Source organism: Emys orbicularis, chromosome 5 (assembly GCF_028017835.1).
Source record: "Emys orbicularis isolate rEmyOrb1 chromosome 5, rEmyOrb1.hap1, whole genome shotgun sequence".
NCBI classification, from domain to species: Eukaryota; Metazoa; Chordata; order Testudines; family Emydidae; genus Emys; species Emys orbicularis.
Genome location: NC_088687.1, coordinates 53,709,529 through 53,730,986, shown reverse-complemented (window position 1 = coordinate 53,730,986; position 21,458 = coordinate 53,709,529). Strand labels below are relative to the sequence as shown.

The following is a 21,458-nucleotide window of genomic DNA, read 5'->3' as shown; positions in this document are numbered from 1 at the left end:
ATACCTGATGGGAAAACAGGTGGCAATTCTATGGAGTGTAATGGAGGGCTAAAATTTTACAATCTGCTGTGTAAGCTAACAGGTCCTGTTAAACTCAAGGACAAAACATTTGCTGAGATTGTGGAAACTCCATCAAATCACCCAACCCCAAAGCCACTGGTGATTGCAGAGTGTTTCTGCTTTTATAAACTGATTCAAGAAGAAAATAAAACAATTTCTGAATCTGAGGCTGGATTAAGGAAACTAACAAAGCACTGTCAGTTTGGAAAGACTGTAAATAATGAATTAAGGGAGCTGTTAGTACTGTATGTGATGTTCAAAATGAAGAAATCCAAAAACACTAGTTGACCAAGGCTAATTTGACTCTAAAACATGCTAGAAATTGCTGAAGACAGCTATCAAAGATGTCATGGAGCTGTAACAGCATCATGTGATATGGGCAACAAATAAACTGAGGGTCATAGAAAGCACAACACAGAAAATGCTCAAAGCCTGTATTCTTTCACTGTGGGAAACAGTCTCACAATGCAAATGATTGTTAGTTTAAGGACACAAGCTGTAGAAACTGGAAGAAATTGGCATGCAGGCAGAAAATGTGCAGGTTGGGGGAAAAGCATAATCACCTCCCCACAAGGGCAATATCAGAGGATTTCAAAGTCATCAGCTGGCAGATGACAATATAGAGCAGGGGTTCTCAAACTGGGGGTCGGGACCTCTCAGGGGGGTCACAAGGTTATTACATGAGGGGTCGCGAGCTGTCAGCTTCCACCCCAAACCAGGCTTTGCCTCCAGCATTTATAATGGTGGTAAGTATATAAAAAAAGTATTTTTAATTTATAAGGGGGGGTCACACTCAGAGGCTTGCTGTGTGAAAGAGGTCACCAGTACAAAAGTTAGAGAACCACTGATATAGAGTCCACAGAGAATGTTATAGCATCTCTACAACTGTTAAGACAAATGAAGTGTCATTTGGATTTCATTACAAGTGGAACGAATCAGCTCCATTTTAAACCTTAACACAGGATCTGCAGTTCCTGTAGGATTATCACAGGCTACTGAGAGGTAAAGTTGCAGAAAATCTCACTGATACTAAAAACATATACAGGGGAAATCCTTGCTTCCCTGGGTGTTATTACAGTAAAAGTAACCTTTTACTATAAAAAGTATGTGCTAAACCTTTATGTTGTGAAGTGAAGGGCTGCTGTATTGATGGAGAATGGCTGAGAGAGATTCAGCTGGTCTAGAAACACCTGCATTGTCTGCAGGCTTAACAAAACCAAACCTAACTTTATAAACTCCAGCCCAAAACAAAAATTTAGATGAACTTTTGGACAAGGCAGCTGATGTCTTTCAGGGTGGTATCAGAACCCTAAAACGTATGAAAGCAAAAATTGTGCTTGAAGAAGGAGCAATTCCTAAATCTCACCAAGCTTGTCCAGTACTTTTGCTATATAGCCAAAAGTAGAGACAGAGCATCAGCATTTACAAGACTCTGGAACTATTTCCAAGGTTGACTGGAGAGAATAGAACATCACTATAGTACCAGTAATGAAAAAGAATGTGGCTGTCCCTACTGGTAGTGATTTCAAGGTTACCACTAACCCAGTGTTGCATGAATATCAATATCCTTTATTGCAAATAGAAGCTATATTTGCCTCATTAGCTGGTGGAAAGCATTTCTCCAATATCAACCTAGCCCAACGCTATCTACAAATGGAGATTGAACACAGTGGTAAGTACAACCTCGTGATTAACATACGAAAGGACTTATTTCAATATAACAGGCTAGCATGTGGCTTGCATCCAAACCCACTATTTGGCAGTGACCCAGGGACCAGGTACTACAGGGTATTCCTGGCACTCGGTGTTAATTTGGATGATATATTGGTCACAGAAGCTAGTGATGAACACCTTGAGAATCTCCACTTGCAAGGCTGAGTGTGGCCTTAAAGCAAATAAGGAAAAATGTGAATTTTTCAAAGATTGTTACATATTGTGGCTGTACCATTGACAAAGATGGTTTGCATGAATTGCAAGATAAAGCTGAAGGCACTCATCCGGGCACTACAACTACAAAACATGTCATGATTACGTTCCTTCCTGTGAATGATTACCTATTACTACAGCATTACATTCTCTGAATGAACTGTTACACAATGGACAGAAATGGCATTGGTCTACGCTGAACCAAGGCTTTTGATGAAGCCAATAAGCTATTAGCATCTGAAAGGGTTTTACATACCACAACGCATCTTTGCATAAAACGTTAGCTTGGTACAGTTCCCAACATGGAATAAGAGCAATAGTTTCATGTGATGGAAGGTTGTACAGAAAGGCCTATTGTCTTTGCTTCTAGATCTCTAACCTCTGTCAAATGTAACTATACTGAACTTGACAGAGAAGCTCTGAGTTTTGTCTGGGGAGTTACAAAATTTTACCAATATCTGTATGGGAAACATTTTACTCTGGGTACAGACAGAGCGTAACTGCTGCTTTAAATTTTTAACCCAAAGAAAGGAGTACTGGCAATGGCTGCAGCAGAGTTACAGAGCTCGGCGATACATTGGGCACTCACTGTTACAATACTGAGTTCAAAGAACTAATGCAGATTGCTTGTCACGGCTACCATTGGCAATAGCAGGCAAGGATACTGAAGTGGAACCAGATATGACTTCTATGGAACAAACTGAATCCTGGGCAGTCACAAAGGCCATGGTGCAACATGAAACAAAAAATGATCCACTGCTAGCTGAAATATATGACATTATAATGAATGAATGGACTTATGCCTACAAACAACTCTTCCCAGCTTTCTTTTCTTAAAAAGAACAGTAAAGTGTATATCACGGTTCCCTAAGTTGTGGCACCAGCATGGTTACTTCTATGAATCTCAGGTCATATGTATTCCGAGAGTTACATGAAAGCCATTTGGGAATTGTTAAAATGAAAGTCCTGGGCAGGAGTTTTGTGTGGTGGCCAGGGACTGATACACAAATAGAGGAAATGGTGAAAACACCGATGAGATTGTCAGTACATGCCTAAACGTGCTCCTTTGCATCTGTGATAAATGGGGGGGAGGGGGAGAGGAATCTCCCTTTTATGGACACCCAGCCAACCAGTTAGCTATAAAATCCCTCTTATTAGCTGTTCTCTACTTGCTTTACCTGTAAAGGGTTAAAAAGCCCACAGGTAAAAGGAAAGGAGTGGGCACCTGACCAAAAGAGCCAATGGGAGGGCTAGAACTTTTTAAAATTGGGAAAAACTTCCCTTTGTTTTGCTGTTGTTCTCCAGAGAGAGGGGACAGAGCAGAGACAGGGCTGGGACTATGTTGTAAAAAGCTTTTTGTCAGGTATGGAAATCATCAGATCATACCTAAAACCTACTCATAAATCAGAAAATGTCTAGAAAGACGCAGTTCGGTTTATTTCTGTTTATTTCTTATTGGCTTGTGGACTCCTCTGTGCTAACCCCAAATGCTTTTGTTTTGCTTGTAACCTTTAAGCTGAACCTCAAAAAAGTTATTCTCGATGTTAATTTTTGTAAGTGGGTTTTTTTTTAATCTAGCAAAGCCTAAATTCCAGGTGTATTTTCTTTCTTTTTGTTTTTAATAAAATTTACCTTTTTTAAGAACAGGATTGGATTTTTGGTGTCCTAAGAGGTTTGTGCATATGTTGTTTAATTAGCTGGGGGCAACGGCTAATTTCCTTTGTTTTCTTTCTCAGCTCTTCCCTGGATGGTGGGTGAAAGGGCTTGAGGGTACCCCACAGGAAGGAATTCCCAAGTGCGCCTTTCTGGGTTCCCAGAGGTTTTGCATTTGGGTGGTGGCAGCATCTACCCATCCAAGGTCAGAGAGAAGCTGTAACCTTGGGAGTTTAATACAAGCCTGGAGTGGCCAGTATTAATTTTTAGAATCCTTGTGGGCCTCCACCTTCTGCACTCGAACTGCCAGAGTGGGGCATCAGCCTTGACAGCACACTATGCAGTGGCAATGAATCCACATAGCCAAGGTTGGACAGTTTTTGGGACATCTATGATTGCAATAGATGCCCATTCTAAATGACCTGAAGTAATTCAACGTCATTCAAAATGATCTGGACAAACTGGAGAAATGGTCTGAAGTAAATAGGATGAAATTCAATAAGGACAAATGCAGGGGCGGCTCCAGGCACCCGCGCAGCAAGCGCGTGCCTGGGGCGGCAAGCCGTGGGGGGCGGCCTGCCGGTCACTGTGAGGGCAGCAGTCAGGCTGCCTTCGGCGGCATGCCTGCGGGAGGTCCGCGGCTTCCACGGTAATTCGGCGGTGGGGACGCTGAAGGCGCGGCACCGGCGGACCTCCCGCAGGCATGCCGCCGAAAGCCACCTGACTGCCGTGCTTGGGGCGGCAAAAACCATAGAGCCACCCCTGGACAAATGCAAAGTACTCCACTTAGGAAGGAACAATCAGTTCCACACATACAAAATGGCAAATGACTGCCTAGGAAGGAGTACTGCAGAAAGGGATCTGGGGGTCATAGTGGACCATAAGCTATATATGAGTCAACAGTGTAACACTGTTGCAAAAAAAGCTAACATCATTCTGGGATGTATTAGCAGGAGTGTTGTAAGCAAGACACAAGAAGTAATTCTTCTGTTCTACTCTGCATTGATTAGGCCTCAACTGGAATATTGTCTCCATTTCAGGAAGGATGTGGACCAACTGGAGAGAGTCTAGAGAAGAGAGACAAAAATGATTAAAGGTCTAGAAAACATGACCTATGGGTTTGTTTAGTCTGGAAAAGAGACGACTGAAAGGGGACACGATAACAGTTTTCAGTACATAAAAAGTTGTTACGAGGGGGAGGGAGAAGAATTGTTCTTCTTAACCTCTGAGGATAGGACAAGAAGCAATGGGCTTAAATTGCAGCAAGGGAGGTTTAGGTTGGACATTAGGAAAAACTTCCTAACTGTCAGGGTGGTTAAGCACTGAAATAAATTGCCTAGGGAGGTTGTGGAATCTCCATCATTGGAGATTTTTAAGAGCAGGTTAGATAAACACCTATCAGGAATGGTCTAGATAAAACTTAGTCCTGCCATGAGTGCAGGGGACTAGACTAGATGACCTCTCAACGTCCCTTCTAGTCCTATGATTCTATGATTCTAAGTATTCTGTCTGAATTCAACTAGATCAGCATAGATGGGTTAAGTGTTATGACTATTGTTTTCATGTGCGGGAGTTCCTTAACAGACTGTGACAATGGAATGCAATTCACATCTGAAGAGTTTCAATTGTTTGTCAAAAGAAATGGTATCAAATGTATTACATTAGCTCCTTGCCATCTTACCACAAATGGATTACTGGAAAAGTTTATCCAGATATACTCAAGCAAGTGAACTGTGCTATAGCTCGGATAAAAATACCTTACAACACGAGACTGTGAATTTTCTAGTGGCCTATAGGAATGCAGTACTTGCAATTACAAAGCAGATGCCAGTGATGTTTATTGTCTTGCTTGAACTTGTTAAAGTCTTATCTATAATGTGATGTTCTTAAGAAACAAATGTGATCAAGTAGCCTCAAATTGTCACACCCAACTGCACAGTTTCATGTGGGAGAAAAAGTCTTAGTAAGAGACTAGGGAGATAAGTCATGGAAATCTGGAATGGTTACATGTATTTTGTCATTCTGGGGATGAGCCCATAAGGAAGGGGATGGAGACGGAGGGGAAAAGACACAAGGCTCTTGAGCTTTAAACATACTTTAGCTTTCAGCAATCTGACATTCCCATTTTCCATAATGAACCTTTTCATTTAAGGTGTCAATGTGATGGATTGGATCACAGAAACCCCCTTGGGACTGCCAACTGATGTGTTGAGACTACCTCTAAGTCCATTTTCCCTGCCAGCTTGGAACTTCAGAACCCTACCTGGTTTGAGCCAGACACACTTGTCTGCTGCAAACCCAGACCCAGGTCTGAACCATGTCCCCCAACAGCTGCAGGCTTAACTGAAAACAGCTTAAGAAGTGTTCCTGTCTGTAACACTCAGATGCTCAGCTCCCAATGGGATCTAAACCCCAAATAAATCTGTTTTACCCTGTATAAAGGTTATACAGGATAAACTCATAAATTGTTCGCCCACTATAACACTGATAGAGAGAGATGCACAGCTGTTTCCCCACCCCCCGAGGTATTAAATCTATACTCTGGGTTAGTTAATAAGTAAAAAGTGATTTTATTAAATACAGAAAGTAGGATTTAAGTGGTTCCAAGTAATAACAGACAGAACAAAGTTAATTACCAAACAAAATAAAATAAAACACGCAAGTCTATGCCTAATACAGTAAGAAAGTGATTACACATAAACTATCACCCTCAGAGATGTTCCAATCAGTTTCTTTTACAGACTAGCCGCCTTCTAGTCTGGGTCCAGCAATCACTCACACCCCCATGGTTACTGTCCTTTGTTCCAGTTTCTTTCAGGTACCCTTTGGGGGTGGAGAGACTGTCTCTTGAGCCATCTGAAGACCAAATGGAGGGGTCTCCCAGGGATTTAAATAGACTTTCTCTTGTGGGTGGACACCCCTCCCTCCCCCTGTGTAGAATCCAGCTACAAAATGGAGTTTTGGAGTCACATGGGCAAGTCACATGTCCATGCATGACTCAGAACTTACAGGTAGCAGCCATTGTTCACATGCTACCTGGAACATCCTCAGGTAGACTTCTTATGTGGATTGGAGTCTTCCAAGATCCATTGTCTGTTAAGTGTTTCTTGATTGGGCACTTAATGAAGCCCCATTTGAAAGTTCCTTTCTAAAGAAGCTGACCAAATGCCTTACTAAGGCTACTTAAAATCAAACAAGAACACAGCCAATATGCATAACTTTGAGTACAAAAATGATACATGCATACAAAGAGGATGAATATATTCAGTAGATCATAACCTTTGCAGAGATGTGTTACATGCCCTATCTCGTATCAAACATATTCCAGTTATATTTACTTTCATAAGCGTATTTCCATAAAGCATTATGGGGTGCAACGTCACAGTCAATACAGTGAATTAAGGTGTTTCAAGTTAGCTTATACTGCTGAGTTTAATGGTGGGTCTTTTGCCCTTAGAGCGTATTTTGTTAAACATCTTGGCCTTGGTGTTTAATTAAGTTCAGTAGTATGCACTGATGTACTGCTGTTTCAAACAGTAGGTCAAAGCGCATGACAGAACTTTCAGTGCATGGCATCAGGGTCCACATGGTGATTTAGTGCTTGACAGGCTGGTGTGCTGTACGTTTACACCCTGGCTTGCCTTGCAGTAAGTCTCCATGTGGACAAGCCTGAAAGAGGCAAAGGAATACAGCCCATCAAGTAAGGTTAAATAGCACTCATGCTATGGCAGATCTCAAACCAATCACTCAAGCATGCTGTTAAAAGGGCTAGTTTTACATAAAGAACTGCTCAACAGTATCTTCATTTTCCATAAACACATCGTATATAATCCCCAAACAATAGATTATCCTATCCCACCCAGTTTGCACTGAACCTTCTACACCCAAATTAAGTATCAGCATTGTGCAATGTGGGTTAGAAAAAATTTAAAATAAAATATAAAAATGACCAGCCAGGAGACACTTTCTCAAAAGTACACACCTCAGGCTAGAAAAATATTAGAAATAATTAGCAAAATAGTTAATGTTTATAATTCTCTGCCCTAAGGATAGGAGGATTCAACAAAAAACAGTGGATAGTATTTTAAATTCCAGTCCTGCAAACACTTACGCACATGCTTAAACTTTAAGCACTTGAATAGTCTTATTTACTTCAACGGCTCCTGCTTAAAATTAGAATCATGCTTACTGAATTGGGGCTCAAATGGCGCTTCATTTATACTGGCAAATGGAGAAAAAAGAAAAGACAATTATCTCTCTAATTCACAGAAGTTGTGGGTGAAGGCTTGGATGTTGCAGCAGCTTCTGCTCATGAGGACAACGTAGACAGTATTCAAGAAGGAACAGCCTCAGCAGCTCAAGAGATGCCTGACACATCCTCAAGGAACCAGGAGGCTGTTGCGGATGAGTCTGGGCAGGATGCAGAAGGTGCAGAGTATTGTCTAATCTAAAATGTTTTATTTCTAAAATAAAGTCATGGCTGTTTGCTTTGGGTTAGCTGCACTATTGTCTAGAAAAAATAAGTGGAGCCATAAGTATGCTAACGAATATACCATACATTTTAAAATGTCTTTTCTAGGTCAATAATTAAATTTTTAAATCATCACCACACATTGAAAATAGCTTTTATTAAGCTTTGGCTAATGTTAAACCCACAGGGCTTTTGGGGGGGACTATACTGCAATTGTCTCATGATAGGTAGCAAAATTATTTGATGGAAAAGTTACTGCCTAAAGAAAACTTCCACTTTTGTCACATGCCGTGACAAAGAATTTTTAGCCTACCTGAATTTGAAAGGAGGAATCTTCTGATATGAAGTTGATGAAATATGCTAAAGGTGGTATTTTATTATTGTTTATAAGCAATGTAATGTTTAATACAGTTATGGTACTTTTATTTTCTCATTTATCTTAAGCAGTAATACGATATAACTAAACTAGAAGGAAGGGGTCATGGTTGAGCAGTCTAGAGGATTTAAACACATCTTCCATTAAAATTAGAAACAAAATAAAGGTAATGACCAATATGTGTCCAAATCCCCTAGATGTCTTTGAAAATTTCAACCCATGAACCCAAAGTACCACTCTTATTTCTAAAATAGGGTTTGCTTTATTCTGTAGCTACACTGTTAAACCACTGAACAGAAATATTTCCAACTGTTTGTATTTTGTCTTCCAGCTTCTTCGGCAACAACGGGATCTCAAGAAATTCCTAAGGATTCTTAAAGGTATATTGAACATTCAAGCATGCCATTTTCATTTTAACCTCCAACTTCCAAGCTTTCTCAGCTATTTACAATCAGTCCATGTTGAAACTTTGCACACAGATTGTGACTGTGAATTCACATTCCATCCCCCATAAAAGAAAATGGTAAAAAATAACTTAGTTGAAGTGTCTTGAATAGCTCAAGAATCACAGTGGTTCTATTGACATCTTATTGGAGCCAGAGGAAGCATAGCTTTATTACACTATCAATGGTCTCATAATTTTTTTGTCTATTTATTTAGCAAGTTTTAACAGGTTTACAAATCATTGCTATATATATGTCAGTGACAAAATGATATTCATTACAACAGTGAGTTTTTGTTTAGAGAAACACTATGCAGTAATTTAATCCATCAAATCTCTATTTAACATGGTGCTGCCCTGCTACCAAATATGCATCATTACAGTCCCCAGGAGATATTGCTTCTAGTGATTTTTATTAAAATGAGTGAAACTTCTGATTACACATTTATCTGATTCAGCTCCCACTGACTTTCATGGGAGTTGAATCAAGCACTTAGGAGCTGGTGGAATCCTAATTTCGTTCAAGATAATGAGTTCTTCAGATGTTGATTTAAATGGGAACAAATATTGGATCCCTGGATTATTACCTTATCAAACTGAGCTCCTCTCTTGTTATCCTGTGTAAACACAATCAGGCCCAATATGTTCCTTTTAAGTACAGTCATTGACCAAGATCAGCTTTTCAATTTTTAGGACTCTTCAACTTGCCTTTAATACAACTGCTGAATTTGTCTGATATCTTTCTCAGACCCAATTCAGCAAGGTTACTGAAGCACATACCTAACTTTAATAATGTGAGTAGTTCTATTGGAGACATGGAACTACTCATGTAGTTTGAAGAGACAAGGTGGGTGAGGTAATATCTTTAATTGGACCAACTTCTGTTGGTGAGAGGGACAAGCTTTCAAGCCACACAGAGCTCTTCTTCAGTGCATACAACATGTGGTTTAAACTTAGGCATGTGCTTACGTACCTTGTTGAATTGGCTTTCCAGAAGAAAGTGTTACCATTCCATGTGGTTTTATATAGTCCTAAAGGAGAGCGTAAGATAGTGAAATGAATCTGCAGAAAAAATTGTCCATTGCAAGATTTTTTCCATAAGGTTTACAACAAAAATGTAAATAATCATAAACAGAAAAACTCCCCAGCTTAGGATTCAACCCTTCCCAAAGTCATTTTCTGTCTCCCTACTAGTTTCTCAAGCAACCTTCTTGTAGCACTTCCCTAGCGCACCTGCGAAAGAAGAGGGGGAAGTTGAACAGAAATGAACTAATTGTTCACCAGGGATCTGTCAAAGTGTGTGTGTGTGTATACAAAATGGTAAATAGATTCCTCTCCTCTATCTGTTTGCTAATTTGCTCAGTCCATTACATGGTACTATGTAATATCACTCAACACCTGTCACCATCTTGTGATTAAAAAGGCAAATATTGTTTTGTATTGTACTAATAGAGAGGCCATATGTTCTGGTTTTTCATCTGATATGTCCCGAAAACCTCTTTTGGATCATCTGAAATGTTCTGTTTTTTTCCTTTCATCGATCCAAACATTTTTTAATAACTATACGATGTTTGTTCAAGATATATTACTGTTCCAAATAGAATTTGCTCTGTACTTACCAGGAATAAAATGGTGCAGTGGAACAGGTATTCTGTTTGATGCACATGCTGGGAGTGCAGAGAAAAGCTGAATGAGTGTTGACACAGTCAAAGTGGTTCTTATGTTCAAAGTGGAGACAGTGTGTCACGACAAATTCATTGAGAACACTAAGCTACTGGAATTTATCCTGCAATCCGAGAAATGTGAACATATTGTTGAATCATAAGGCGATAGCAACAACACTAGTATAGATTTAAAAAGGAAATGTATTTTTGGTTTTTACATGAAGATTTTGCAATCCTAACTACTTGTTCCCATAAAAGTGTCCCAGATTTTGATTTTGGAAACATAGTCACCTTAATGAATGTAGAGGTAGTAACAGTATTATTTCATTAGTTAAGGAATAATAAACACACACAACTGTAAATGATCCATTTTTGAACTAACTGCAAATTTAAAGAAAAAAATATTCTGGGCAGTAAGGGAGAGTCTGTGCATGTGGTTGTTACCAACTAGAATATGGCTGCAAATATTACTGGTTAAAATGTGCTGCTACTCCGAAAAGCAACTTTTACAAAATAGCATCATGGGGTTCCAAATGACTCCATATATAATCCTGTTTAGTTTACAAATAAAAGGATGTATTTTTCTAACTGCCAGTGCTGCAAACACAGCATGAAATGTGAAAGGCAAGCTGGATTTTTCTGCCTTATGCATCACTAGCAATAAAGCTTCTCCACTCGGGACATAGTTAACAAGATGGTAAGCTTTTTATTATACGTCAGAGTGTAAGCTCTTTGGGGCAGGGACCATACTTTTACCAGTGTGTGTAAAATTATTAGCACACGTTGGGGTGTTCAAAGTAATACATCATAAGGACAGCAATTCTGTTAATGATGTGTCATCCAGAATAGAGTTGCTCTCTCCCACAGATATACCTGTTCTCCAGGGCAGGAATAAAAGTAGCAAAAGCTTATTTTAATTGATGAAGTCATTAGCTATGACTCTGAATAGACATTGAGAGATTCAATTTTTACAGTCACTTTTCAAAGTAGAGCCATGCTTCAATATATGTCTGGTGGTTGAGAGTTTGGCCCCTAAGGTGAAATCACTCAGGTGTGGAGGAGGCCTATATGAGGCCTGTTTTTTAAACAAAGTTTGGGGTTTGGTATACAGAGACCGCAGCCTGCCTTGGCAAACACATTATTAAAAATCTTTTAAACCCTTTATTAAAGATTCTGGGGAGGGTTGAGGAGGGGGAAAGAAAAACACTTCAAGCCTTTGAAATGTAAAGTATTAAGTAAGGCTTTAATTTTAACAACATTCCCTCTTCCTTTTCCACTTAGCTAGAGAGAGTCTTTAGAAGGAAAAATCCCCTGTGTTCGACCGTCTTAGATGGTAATAACTATCTTTTTGGGGAAAAGAGAAGAAGCAGTTGAGATGGGCTGGCGTTGCTGTTGTTAGAAGTCCGATCCTGTTTCCTAGAAGACAAAACAAGACAAACACACTTAAAAGGGGGAGGGCAAAGAACTGCGAAGATAGACAGTGTGACTTCTGTCTCTGACGTTGACTCTCACTTGCAACCTCACTGCTGGAGAAACACAGGCACAGCACACGGGTCTTAGCCACTCCGAGACCTGGCAAATTTGTACCAGCATTGGGCTGTTTAGGGCACTGCATGTAGCAGTCTCTTTTTGGTCACAGGCTTAAGGCTTTCAGCAGTGTTGCACAATATACAGGCTTGACTGACTAAGCCAAACCCTTATTAGACAGAAGGAAAAAGGAGAGGGATAGGAAAGAGAAGAAATACGGTGGGAAAGGAAAGGAACACACACGGGAGGTGTGTGACAAAGTCTCACATTCCAAGTGGTATTCAGGACTTAGTCAGAGCCAGTGAAGGTGGCAATGTCATCTGATTCCCTCTCCCCGGTCTGGTCAGGACATCATTCAGGATTAGGATGAAGAAGGTCCAGGATGCAGTGGGGATGGCAGCATCATGGTGGAGTTTGCTTCATCCTCTCTCCTCTTTGTCAGCCAGTTTTGCAGGAGCCAGTTTTCCCTGCAAAGTCTCTAAGGACCCCAAAAGGGAGTGATGTGTGGAATAGCTCATCTCCCTCATTATTTTGTTAACCAGTTAGGCCTAATGTCAGACTCATCAGTTTTGGGTCATTGATTTCCAGTATCACACTGTTCTGGTTTTTGTTATCAGGTATGATTTTCACACTGTGCTTGAGTTTTATCAGTAGGCCTTTTTGTTTGGACTAATTCAGTCTTTGTCTCTTTTCTGCACCTTTTCCCACCAGCATTTATTATTATAGGTTATTGTGACATTTTATGAACTTTCACTTTTTGCAATTGAGCTCACAATCAGGGTTAATGTGTAGGCCCAATTATCACAGCCTTGTAGGGTGGATGGATCCATGCAGGACACCACTGGTGGAGAGGCTCTGGGGCAAGGCATGCATCCACAACCCCTGCACACTGCAGAGGGAAATATGTGTTGTCTCCCAATAGGATGATGCCAAAGAGGGTGTAATGGAGAAGAGCCTGTGGCTCCACACTCAGTGGTTCCAGTGGCCCAAAATTGTGGCTTAAGAGGTGGGGAAGGAGGGCAGGCACCGTGATGGGGTGGTGTTGCAGCAACACAGCCTATCTGGGGTCTAAGACTGAATCAGTCCCCCTAACCTTGTACAGGTCCCGGCACAAAGTCCCAATTACTTTAATTCCGACAGGGGAAATGGTGGACCTTTCTCTTTTGGCCTTCAACAATCGTGTCTCTTAAGTCCAGCAAAAAGGGTATCATAATATCTGCTTTATCTAGCTTTGCAGAAGCACATTATAGAGACACAGCAGAACAGTAGCTTCACCACTGATTTTAGGTGTTAGAATCCACAAAGTTATTTTTTAAAAATTAAAATCTGAGGAGGGGAGGGGGGGTTTGTGGTAGTTACACTGGTCACTGACTGGCATCACTGCACTGGGCTATTGCATAAGGCCCCATCCAGCAAACACGTACATACATGTCTAATTTTACCCCATCAATAGTCCCATTGAAGACAATGGGACTACTTAAATGCTTAATGTTGTGTGTGTTGCAGGATCTAGGCTTAAGTGGCATGCCAATACCGTGCATCAAAATACATGAATGTCTTATCAACCATAAAGATTCCTTGAAGGTCTGGCAGTTTTAATTGTGCTAACCATCAAAGTATTTGTAAACCAGCATGTAAGAGATCTATAGCATACAAACACTACTGCTGGATAAAATCCTCCCTATCAGCTATCTAAAACAGGGTTGACAGGAAGTGGTGGCTTGTAAATTCCGAAAACATACATGATGATTTGATTTAACATAATGCATACTGAAGTTCTTTTAAATACCTGATGAAACTCTAGGCATTGTTTACAACTTAGTGACTGTTATATAATGTTTATATGTGTTTTTAACTAATTAATAAGATATTGTTATAAAATGAAAGCTCAATTATTAATGCATGGAGTTCAATTGTGACAGGAATTTTTAATATGTGCTTTAATATAAGACTGAAATATCTTCGCTAGATTTATCCATCCTTTCAGAATCCAGTACTATTGCTAAAACTAATTGTTTGCTCTTCAAACATAAGAACATAAGAAAAGCCCTACTGGTTCAGACCAAAGGTCCATCTAGCCCAGTATCCTGTCTTCCAATAGTGGCCAGTGCCAGGTGCTCCAGAGGGAATGAACAGAACAGGTAGTCATCAAGTGATCTATCCCCTGTCGCTCATTCCCAGCCTTTGGCAAACAGAGGCTAGGGATACCATTCCTGCCCATCCTGGCTAATAGCCATTGATGGACCTATCCTCCATGAATGTATCTAGCTCTTTTTTGAACCCTGTTATGGTCTTGGCCTTCACAACAGCCTCTGGCAAGGAGTTCCAAAGGTTGACTGTGTGTTGTGTGAAGAAATACTTCCTTTTATTTATTTTAAACCTGCTGCCCATTAATTTCATTTGGTGACCCCTAGTTCTTGTGTTATGAGAAGTAGTAAACAACACTTCCTTATCTACTTTCTCCACACCAGTCATGATTTTATAGACCTCAATCAAACCTCTCCTTAGCTGTCTCTTTTCCAAGCTGAAAAGTCCCAGTCTTATTAATCTCTCCTCATACGGAAGCCGTTCCATATCCCTAATCATTTTTGTTGCCCTTTTCTGAACCTTTTCCAATTCCAATATGTCTTTTTTGAGCTACCATATCTGCACACAGTATTCAAGATGTGGGCGTACCATGGATTTATATAGAGGCAACATGATATTTTCTGTCTTATTATCTATCCCTTTCTTAATTATTCCCAGCATTCTGTTCCTTTTTTGACTGCCGCTGCACATTGAGTGGATGTTTTCAGAGAACTATCCACAATGACTCCAAGATCTCTTTCTTGAGTGGTAACAGCTAATTTAGACCCCATCATTTTATATGTATAGTTGGGATTATGCTTTCCAATGTGCATTACTTTGTATTTATCAACATTAAATTTCACCTGCCATTTTGTTGCCCATTCACCCAATTTTGAGAGATCCTTTTATAGCTCTTTGCAGTCTGCCGGGGTCTTAACTATCTTTAGTAATTTTGTATCATCTGCAAATTTTGCCACTTCACTGTTTACCCCTTTTCCAAGATCATTTATGAATATGTTGATAGGACTGGTCCCAGAACAGACCCCTGGGGGACACCACTATTTACCTCTCTCCATTCTGAGAACTGACCATTTATACCTACCCTTTGTTTCCTATCTTTTAACCAGTTACCAATCCATGAGAGCACCTTCCCTCTTATCCCATGGCAGTTTACTTTGCATAAGAGCCTTTGGTGAGGGACCTTGTCAAAGGCTTTCTGAAAATCTAAGTATACTATATCCATTGGATCCCCTTGGTCCACATGCTTGTTGACGTCCTCAAAGAATTCTAGTAGATTGGTGAGACATGATTTCCCTTGACTAAAACCATGTTGACTCTTCCTCAACAAATTATGTTCATCTATATGTCCGACAATATTGTTCTTTATTATAGTTTCAATCAGTTCGCTCGGTACTGAAGTCAGACTTACAGGCCTGTAATTGCTCGGATCATCTCTGGAGCCCGTTTTAAAAATTGGCGTCACATTAGCTATCTTCCAGTCTTCTGGTACAGAAGCTGATTTAAATGATAGGTTACAGACTACAGTAGTAGTTCTGTAATTTCACATTTGAGTTCCTTCAGAACTCTTGGGTGAATACCATCTGGTCCTGATGACTTACTGCTATTTAATTTATCAATTTATTCCCAAACCTCCTCTAATGATACCTCAATCTGGGACAGTTCCTCAGATCTGTCACCTAAAAAGAATGGCTCAGGTTTGGGAATCTCCCTCACATCCTCAGCCGTGAAGACCGATGCAAAGAATTCATTTAGTTTCTCCACAATGGCCTTATTGTCCTTGAGTGCTCCTTTAGCACCTTGATCGTCCAGTGGCCCCATTGGTTGTTTAGCAGGCTTCCTGCTTCTGATGTACTTAAAAAAAAAATTGCTATTACTTTTTGAGTCTTTGGCTAACTGTTCCTCAAGTTCTTTTTTGGCCTTCCTAATTGTATTTTTACACTTCATTTGCCAGTGTTTATGCTCCTTTCTATTTTCCTCACTGGGATTTAACTTCCACTTTTTAAAGGTTACCTTTTTGCCTCTCACTGCTTCTTTTACTTTGTTGTTTAGCCACCATGGATACATTTAAGTTGAACCTCTATTATGGTGTCTTTAGAAAGTTTCCACGCAGCTTGCAGGGATTTCACTTTTGGCACTGTACCCTTTAATTTCTGTTTCACTGACCTCCTCATTTTTGTGTAGTTCCCCTTTCCGAAATTAAATGCTACAGTGTTGGGCTGCTGTGGTGTTTTTCCTGCCACAGGGATATTAAATTTAATTATATTATGGTCACTATTACCAAGCGGTTCAGCTATATTCACCTCTTGGACCAGATCCTGTGCTCCACTTAGGACTAAATCAATAATTGCCTCTCCTCTGGTGGGTTCCAGGGCCAGCTGCTCCAAGAAGCAGTCATTTAAGGTGTCAAGAAACTTTATCTCTGCATCCCGTCCTGAGGTGACATGTACCCAGTCGATATGGGGATAATTGAAATCCCCCATTATTATTATTATTATTATTATTGAGGTTTTTTTATTTTAATAGCCTCTCTAATCTCCCTGAGCATTTCACAGTCACTCTCATCACCCTGATCAGGTGGTCAGTAATATATCCCTGCTGCTATATTCTTATTATTAGAGTATGGAATTTCTATCCATAGAGATTCTATGGTACAGTTTGATTCATTTACAATTTTTACTTCATTTGATTCTACGCTTTCTTTCACATATAATAACACTCCCCCACCAGCACGACCTGTTCTGTCCTTCCGATATATTTTGTACTCTGGTATTACTGTAGCCCATTGAATATCCTTATTCCACCAAGTTTCTGTGATGCCTGTTATATCAATATCCTCATTTAATACGAGGCACTCTAGTTCACCCATTTTATTATTTAGACTTCTAGCATTGGTATATAAGCACTTTAAAAACTTATCTCCTTTTGGCTGTCTGCCATTACATGATGTAATTGAATGGGACTCTTTTTTATTTGATTGTTTCTGATCAGACCCTGCCTGTATTTTATCATTTTCCATCCTCTTGTCCTCACTAGGATATAGAGATTGTCTATGAATAGAGCCTCCCCTAAGGGATGTCCGAACCATGTGCTCCTCCGCACGTGTCGGCTTTACCCCAGCCCTTAGTTTAAAAACTTCTCTACGACCTTTTAATGTTAAGTGCCATCAATCTGGTTCCATTTTGGTTTAGGTGGAGCCCATCTGTACACCAAACCGTACACCTATTCCCTGCAAATCCTTAGTGTAGCTATCTCCTGGTTGATATATGAGGTCCCAAGATTGCTTTAGTTATTGCTTAGTCAATTAGCTTGTACAAGCTAACTCATGTTGATAAATTCAAAGTAATGTACACTGAAAAATATAATCCCAACTATACATACAAAATTATGGGATCTAAATTAGATGCTACCACTCAAGAAAGAGATCTTGGAGTCATTGTGGATAGTTCTCTAAACACATCCACTCAATGTGCTGCAGCAGTCAAAGAATGTTAGGAACCATTAGGAAAGAGATTGATATTTGCTGTCTTATTATCTTAATGCTACTATATAAATCCATGGTACGCCCACACATGCAGTTCTGGTTGCCCCATCTCAAAAAATATATATTAGAATTGGGAAAAGTACAGAGAAGGGCAACAAAACAGCTTCCATATGAGGAGAGATTAAAAAGACTGGGACTTTTCAGCTTGGAAAAAAGATGACTAAGGGGGCATATGATAGAGGTGTATAAAATCATGACTGGTGTGGAGAAAATAATAAGGAAGTGTTATTTTCTCCTTCACATAACACAAGAACCAGGGGTCATCCAATGAATTAACAGGCAGCAGGTTTTAAAACAAACATAAGGAAATATTTCTTCACACAATGCACAGTCAACCTATGGAACTCATAGCCAGGGGATTTGTGAAGGCCAAAACTATAACTGAGTTCAAAAAAGAATTAGACAAGTTCATGGAGGAAAGGTTCATCAATGGCTATTAGCCAAAATGGTCAGGATGCAACTCCATGCTCTGGGTGTCCTAGCCTCTGTCTGCCAGAAGCTGGGAGTGGACGACAGGGAATGGATCACTCAATAATTGCCCTATTCTGTTTGTTCCCTCTGAAGCACCTGGCACAGGCCACTGTCAGAAGACAGGATACTGGGCTAGATGGACCACTGGTCTGACCCACTGTGGCGGTTCTTATGTTCTTAAGTCAGTTTAATTAAACATATAGCGGTACTTCTAATAGCTGCACAGGAAGTGATGGTGCATCAGGTTTATTACCATTAAACATAAGTTACTATTCTCTCTAAAACATCAGTGTATTTTTTTCTCTCTCTCCCCAGTGAGCAACAGTGACGCCTTTGAAGAGTTTCACAGAAATATGTATGACAATCAACCAGCTGACTGATGTTCTGAAACCTAATGTTCTTCTTTGGAGATGTAAAACAAATCTTGCAGGTTGTTGCACCTAAAACTGCTTGTTAGGGCTAGCATTTGATATTTTGATCAGTATTCATTCCTTACAACAGACAACCTAACATGGCGTAGTTTGTCAGAGAGAAATAAGCTTTTGCAGTGGGTATGCTCCTTTCTGAATCAGAGACACAACATACAGTAATATAGGTCAAGGTACCATATAGTACACACTAAATCTATTTATCAAGAAAACAGTAGATTTAATTAAATCCACGGCAGGTGAACTTTTGTTTAAGTTTTTTGTTTAAATCTAGTTGTTTACATTGACTCCTTACCCGTATTCTAAGCTGTGAAAGGTGATTATAACATTGCAATATTCCACACTCATCAGAAAAACGCTTTATCATCTTATTTATGTTTTATTGAAGTAAAAATATTCATGGACATAATCTCATACAAACTACATATATGTGACTAATATTTTTATAAAAACACAATAAAATCTTGGCCACAAGTCAAGTTTTATATTATAAATAGGAACATTATTGATATTTGGCATATGGAGCTATATATAATGAGGTGTTTATGTTCTTATTGCATAAACATTTTAGATTTTATCCTTTCCCTCACATTTGTACACTGTCTCTATTAAATAGATTGAACTAAACTTTCAAACTAAGATATAAAAAACTATAATTCAAGATTGGAAGTGCTTAGAGGCAGACAGCAGTGGGACTTTTAAAGCTCCTGTTTACAAAATATAATAAAAGACAACCAAACAAAAAAACTCCTGGCAAGGTGTAACAACAGTTACACCATAGAAAAATTACAGAAAAGCCTGAAAAATACACACAAAACTTAATAATATGGCCAAGGATTATTATTGATGATAGTACTAAAGCTAGACCAAAAATAATATATACCATATACAATTTATATGGCAACTATGAATCCTACAAGTAGTACTAGTATTTCTTCTCTAAAGCTGATGGAGAACTCCTAAAAGAAAATTAATGTAGTGTAGTTTACATGTGGAATTCTTCCTTCCGATTACATACAAATGTATCCTCCCTCCCTGACCATCCTACAGCAAGTTCTAATGTTGTCAAGATGAATAGATGGCCTCAGTCTCCGCACCCTGTATAATGCAGCGGCAGAATGGGGCTTCTGAACTTCAATAATCTATACCCCAAACTTTCACTTTAAAACAATGCTATTCTGATTAGAAACAAATACTATTGTGGGAAGACGTGTTTTGAATAAAAGTCTTAATCTGATATTTCTGTGGCTGTGATCTGTACCCTACCTAACTTACTTCAAATGTTAAACATGCTGCACCTATTTTTAAACATTACATTTACTGTGCCGTCTTATCCTTTTCATTCATTCCCAATGAAAAAAAGACTTTATACTTTTATTTTTCAGCAAGTGCTGACTGTACTTCTCAAAAAGTGGGTGTTGGAGAATGCCCAGTTGCTTTCTGAAGCTGCTCTTTCACAAGAGTGAGAAGTCTGTCAGCCTCCAAGAAGAAAGGTCCTTAGAAGCAGGGCTCAATCCAGGACTTGTTTAGAGTTTCCAGAGGCTTTTTAACCGAACTAAAGAATCTAATCACTCCAGTGCAAATTGTACAGCTGCTTCTTGTCATAGCTCTTTTTTTAAAAAATATGTCCACAGTGCTTCTGCAACCTACGCTACAAGAAATCCAGCGTTGTACTGTAAACTCTTGCTGAGACTACATGTTAGCACAATATACAGTACTGCCTACTGGATAGCTATGGATTTGACGTGTGATGGTATTTCGTAGTATGTACAGTGGTGCTCTACGTAGAATAGCAAACTACAACATGCAAAGTACTTAAAAGAAGTTTGAGAATGTAAAGATAAAATGTATCCTTGTCTATGATCACACCACTCTTTATAACAATAAGAATAATAATTAGCGCTTATAATCTGAAGGTGGCAAAGTGCTTTACAAAGGATGATATTATCCCTGTTCTGTAGACGAGGAAAACAGAGGTTGAGGTGGCTGAAGTAACTTGTCAAAGTTACACAACAGCTTAATAGTAGAGCAGGGAGTAGGACACAGGTTTACCGATTCCTGTCCAGGTCCCTGTTGGTTTTGGATCATGTTGCCTCCAGATAAGATCCATACCTATTCTGAGTATGTGGAGGGTGCTCATTATTGTAGTATTTAGGCATCAAGCGAAGCCAGTTAAGGGCTTCTCTTAGCATATAGGTAGTTTTGGTTGCATGAGATTAGTTTTGGTGATAAGTATTACAGAACACATTTAGAGAAGAAGGAAGGGCTTTCCCCCCTCCAACAGAAGGCAAGTGCTTTCATGAAAATGGTAATACCTGAGACTCAACAAATCTGAACGGTGCAAAAAAATTCTATTATGTCTGTACAGAGCAAGAGCAGTTCACAGTTCACAAAATCCTGTGATGCTCCCAGAGCTGACTTTGGGAGTTTAGGATGACCCGTCTGACAAATTGTTGTCCCCCCCCCCCTTATAAACATAACTGAACCATTTTAATGTAAATGCTTCCTCTGCTGTCAGAGAAGTGGGGCCCATACGCTTGTGCTGGGGGCCTTGGCTAGCTGTCAGCATCTAATATTTTTATCAAGGGACAAATCTCCAGCTAAGACAAGGGTCTGATGGCTGTGAGTATTCTGGTGGATTTATGTCCTGTAAACCGCCCCCCCCCCCCCCGCTCTCCAATCTTCTACCTGTTTATAGAATCTAAAGTGGCTAGCATTGTTAATATATTAATACACAAAACTTCACTGGGAAGCAGGGTTGCTATACACACAAAAGGCAGGAAATCAAAAGATAAGCCACTTAACAGTACA

The 21,458-nt window shown here is 39.6% G+C and overlaps 1 protein-coding gene across 1 annotated transcript in view; it reads left to right on the top strand.

The window, feature by feature from the left end:
- MGARP (mitochondria localized glutamic acid rich protein) overlaps window positions 1–19,841 on the top strand; it is a 43,039-nt gene extending 23,198 nt beyond the window's left edge. Inside the window, exons 5-7 of the mRNA XM_065404855.1 lie at window positions 7,909–8,067; window positions 8,818–8,866; window positions 18,535–19,841. Coding sequence (XP_065260927.1) covers window positions 7,909–8,067; window positions 8,818–8,864 — 206 coding nt within the window. The 3' untranslated portion in view covers window positions 8,865–8,866; window positions 18,535–19,841. The remainder of the gene's footprint in view (window positions 1–7,908; window positions 8,068–8,817; window positions 8,867–18,534) is intronic.
- The last annotated feature ends 1,617 nt before the right edge of the window (window positions 19,842–21,458 follow it).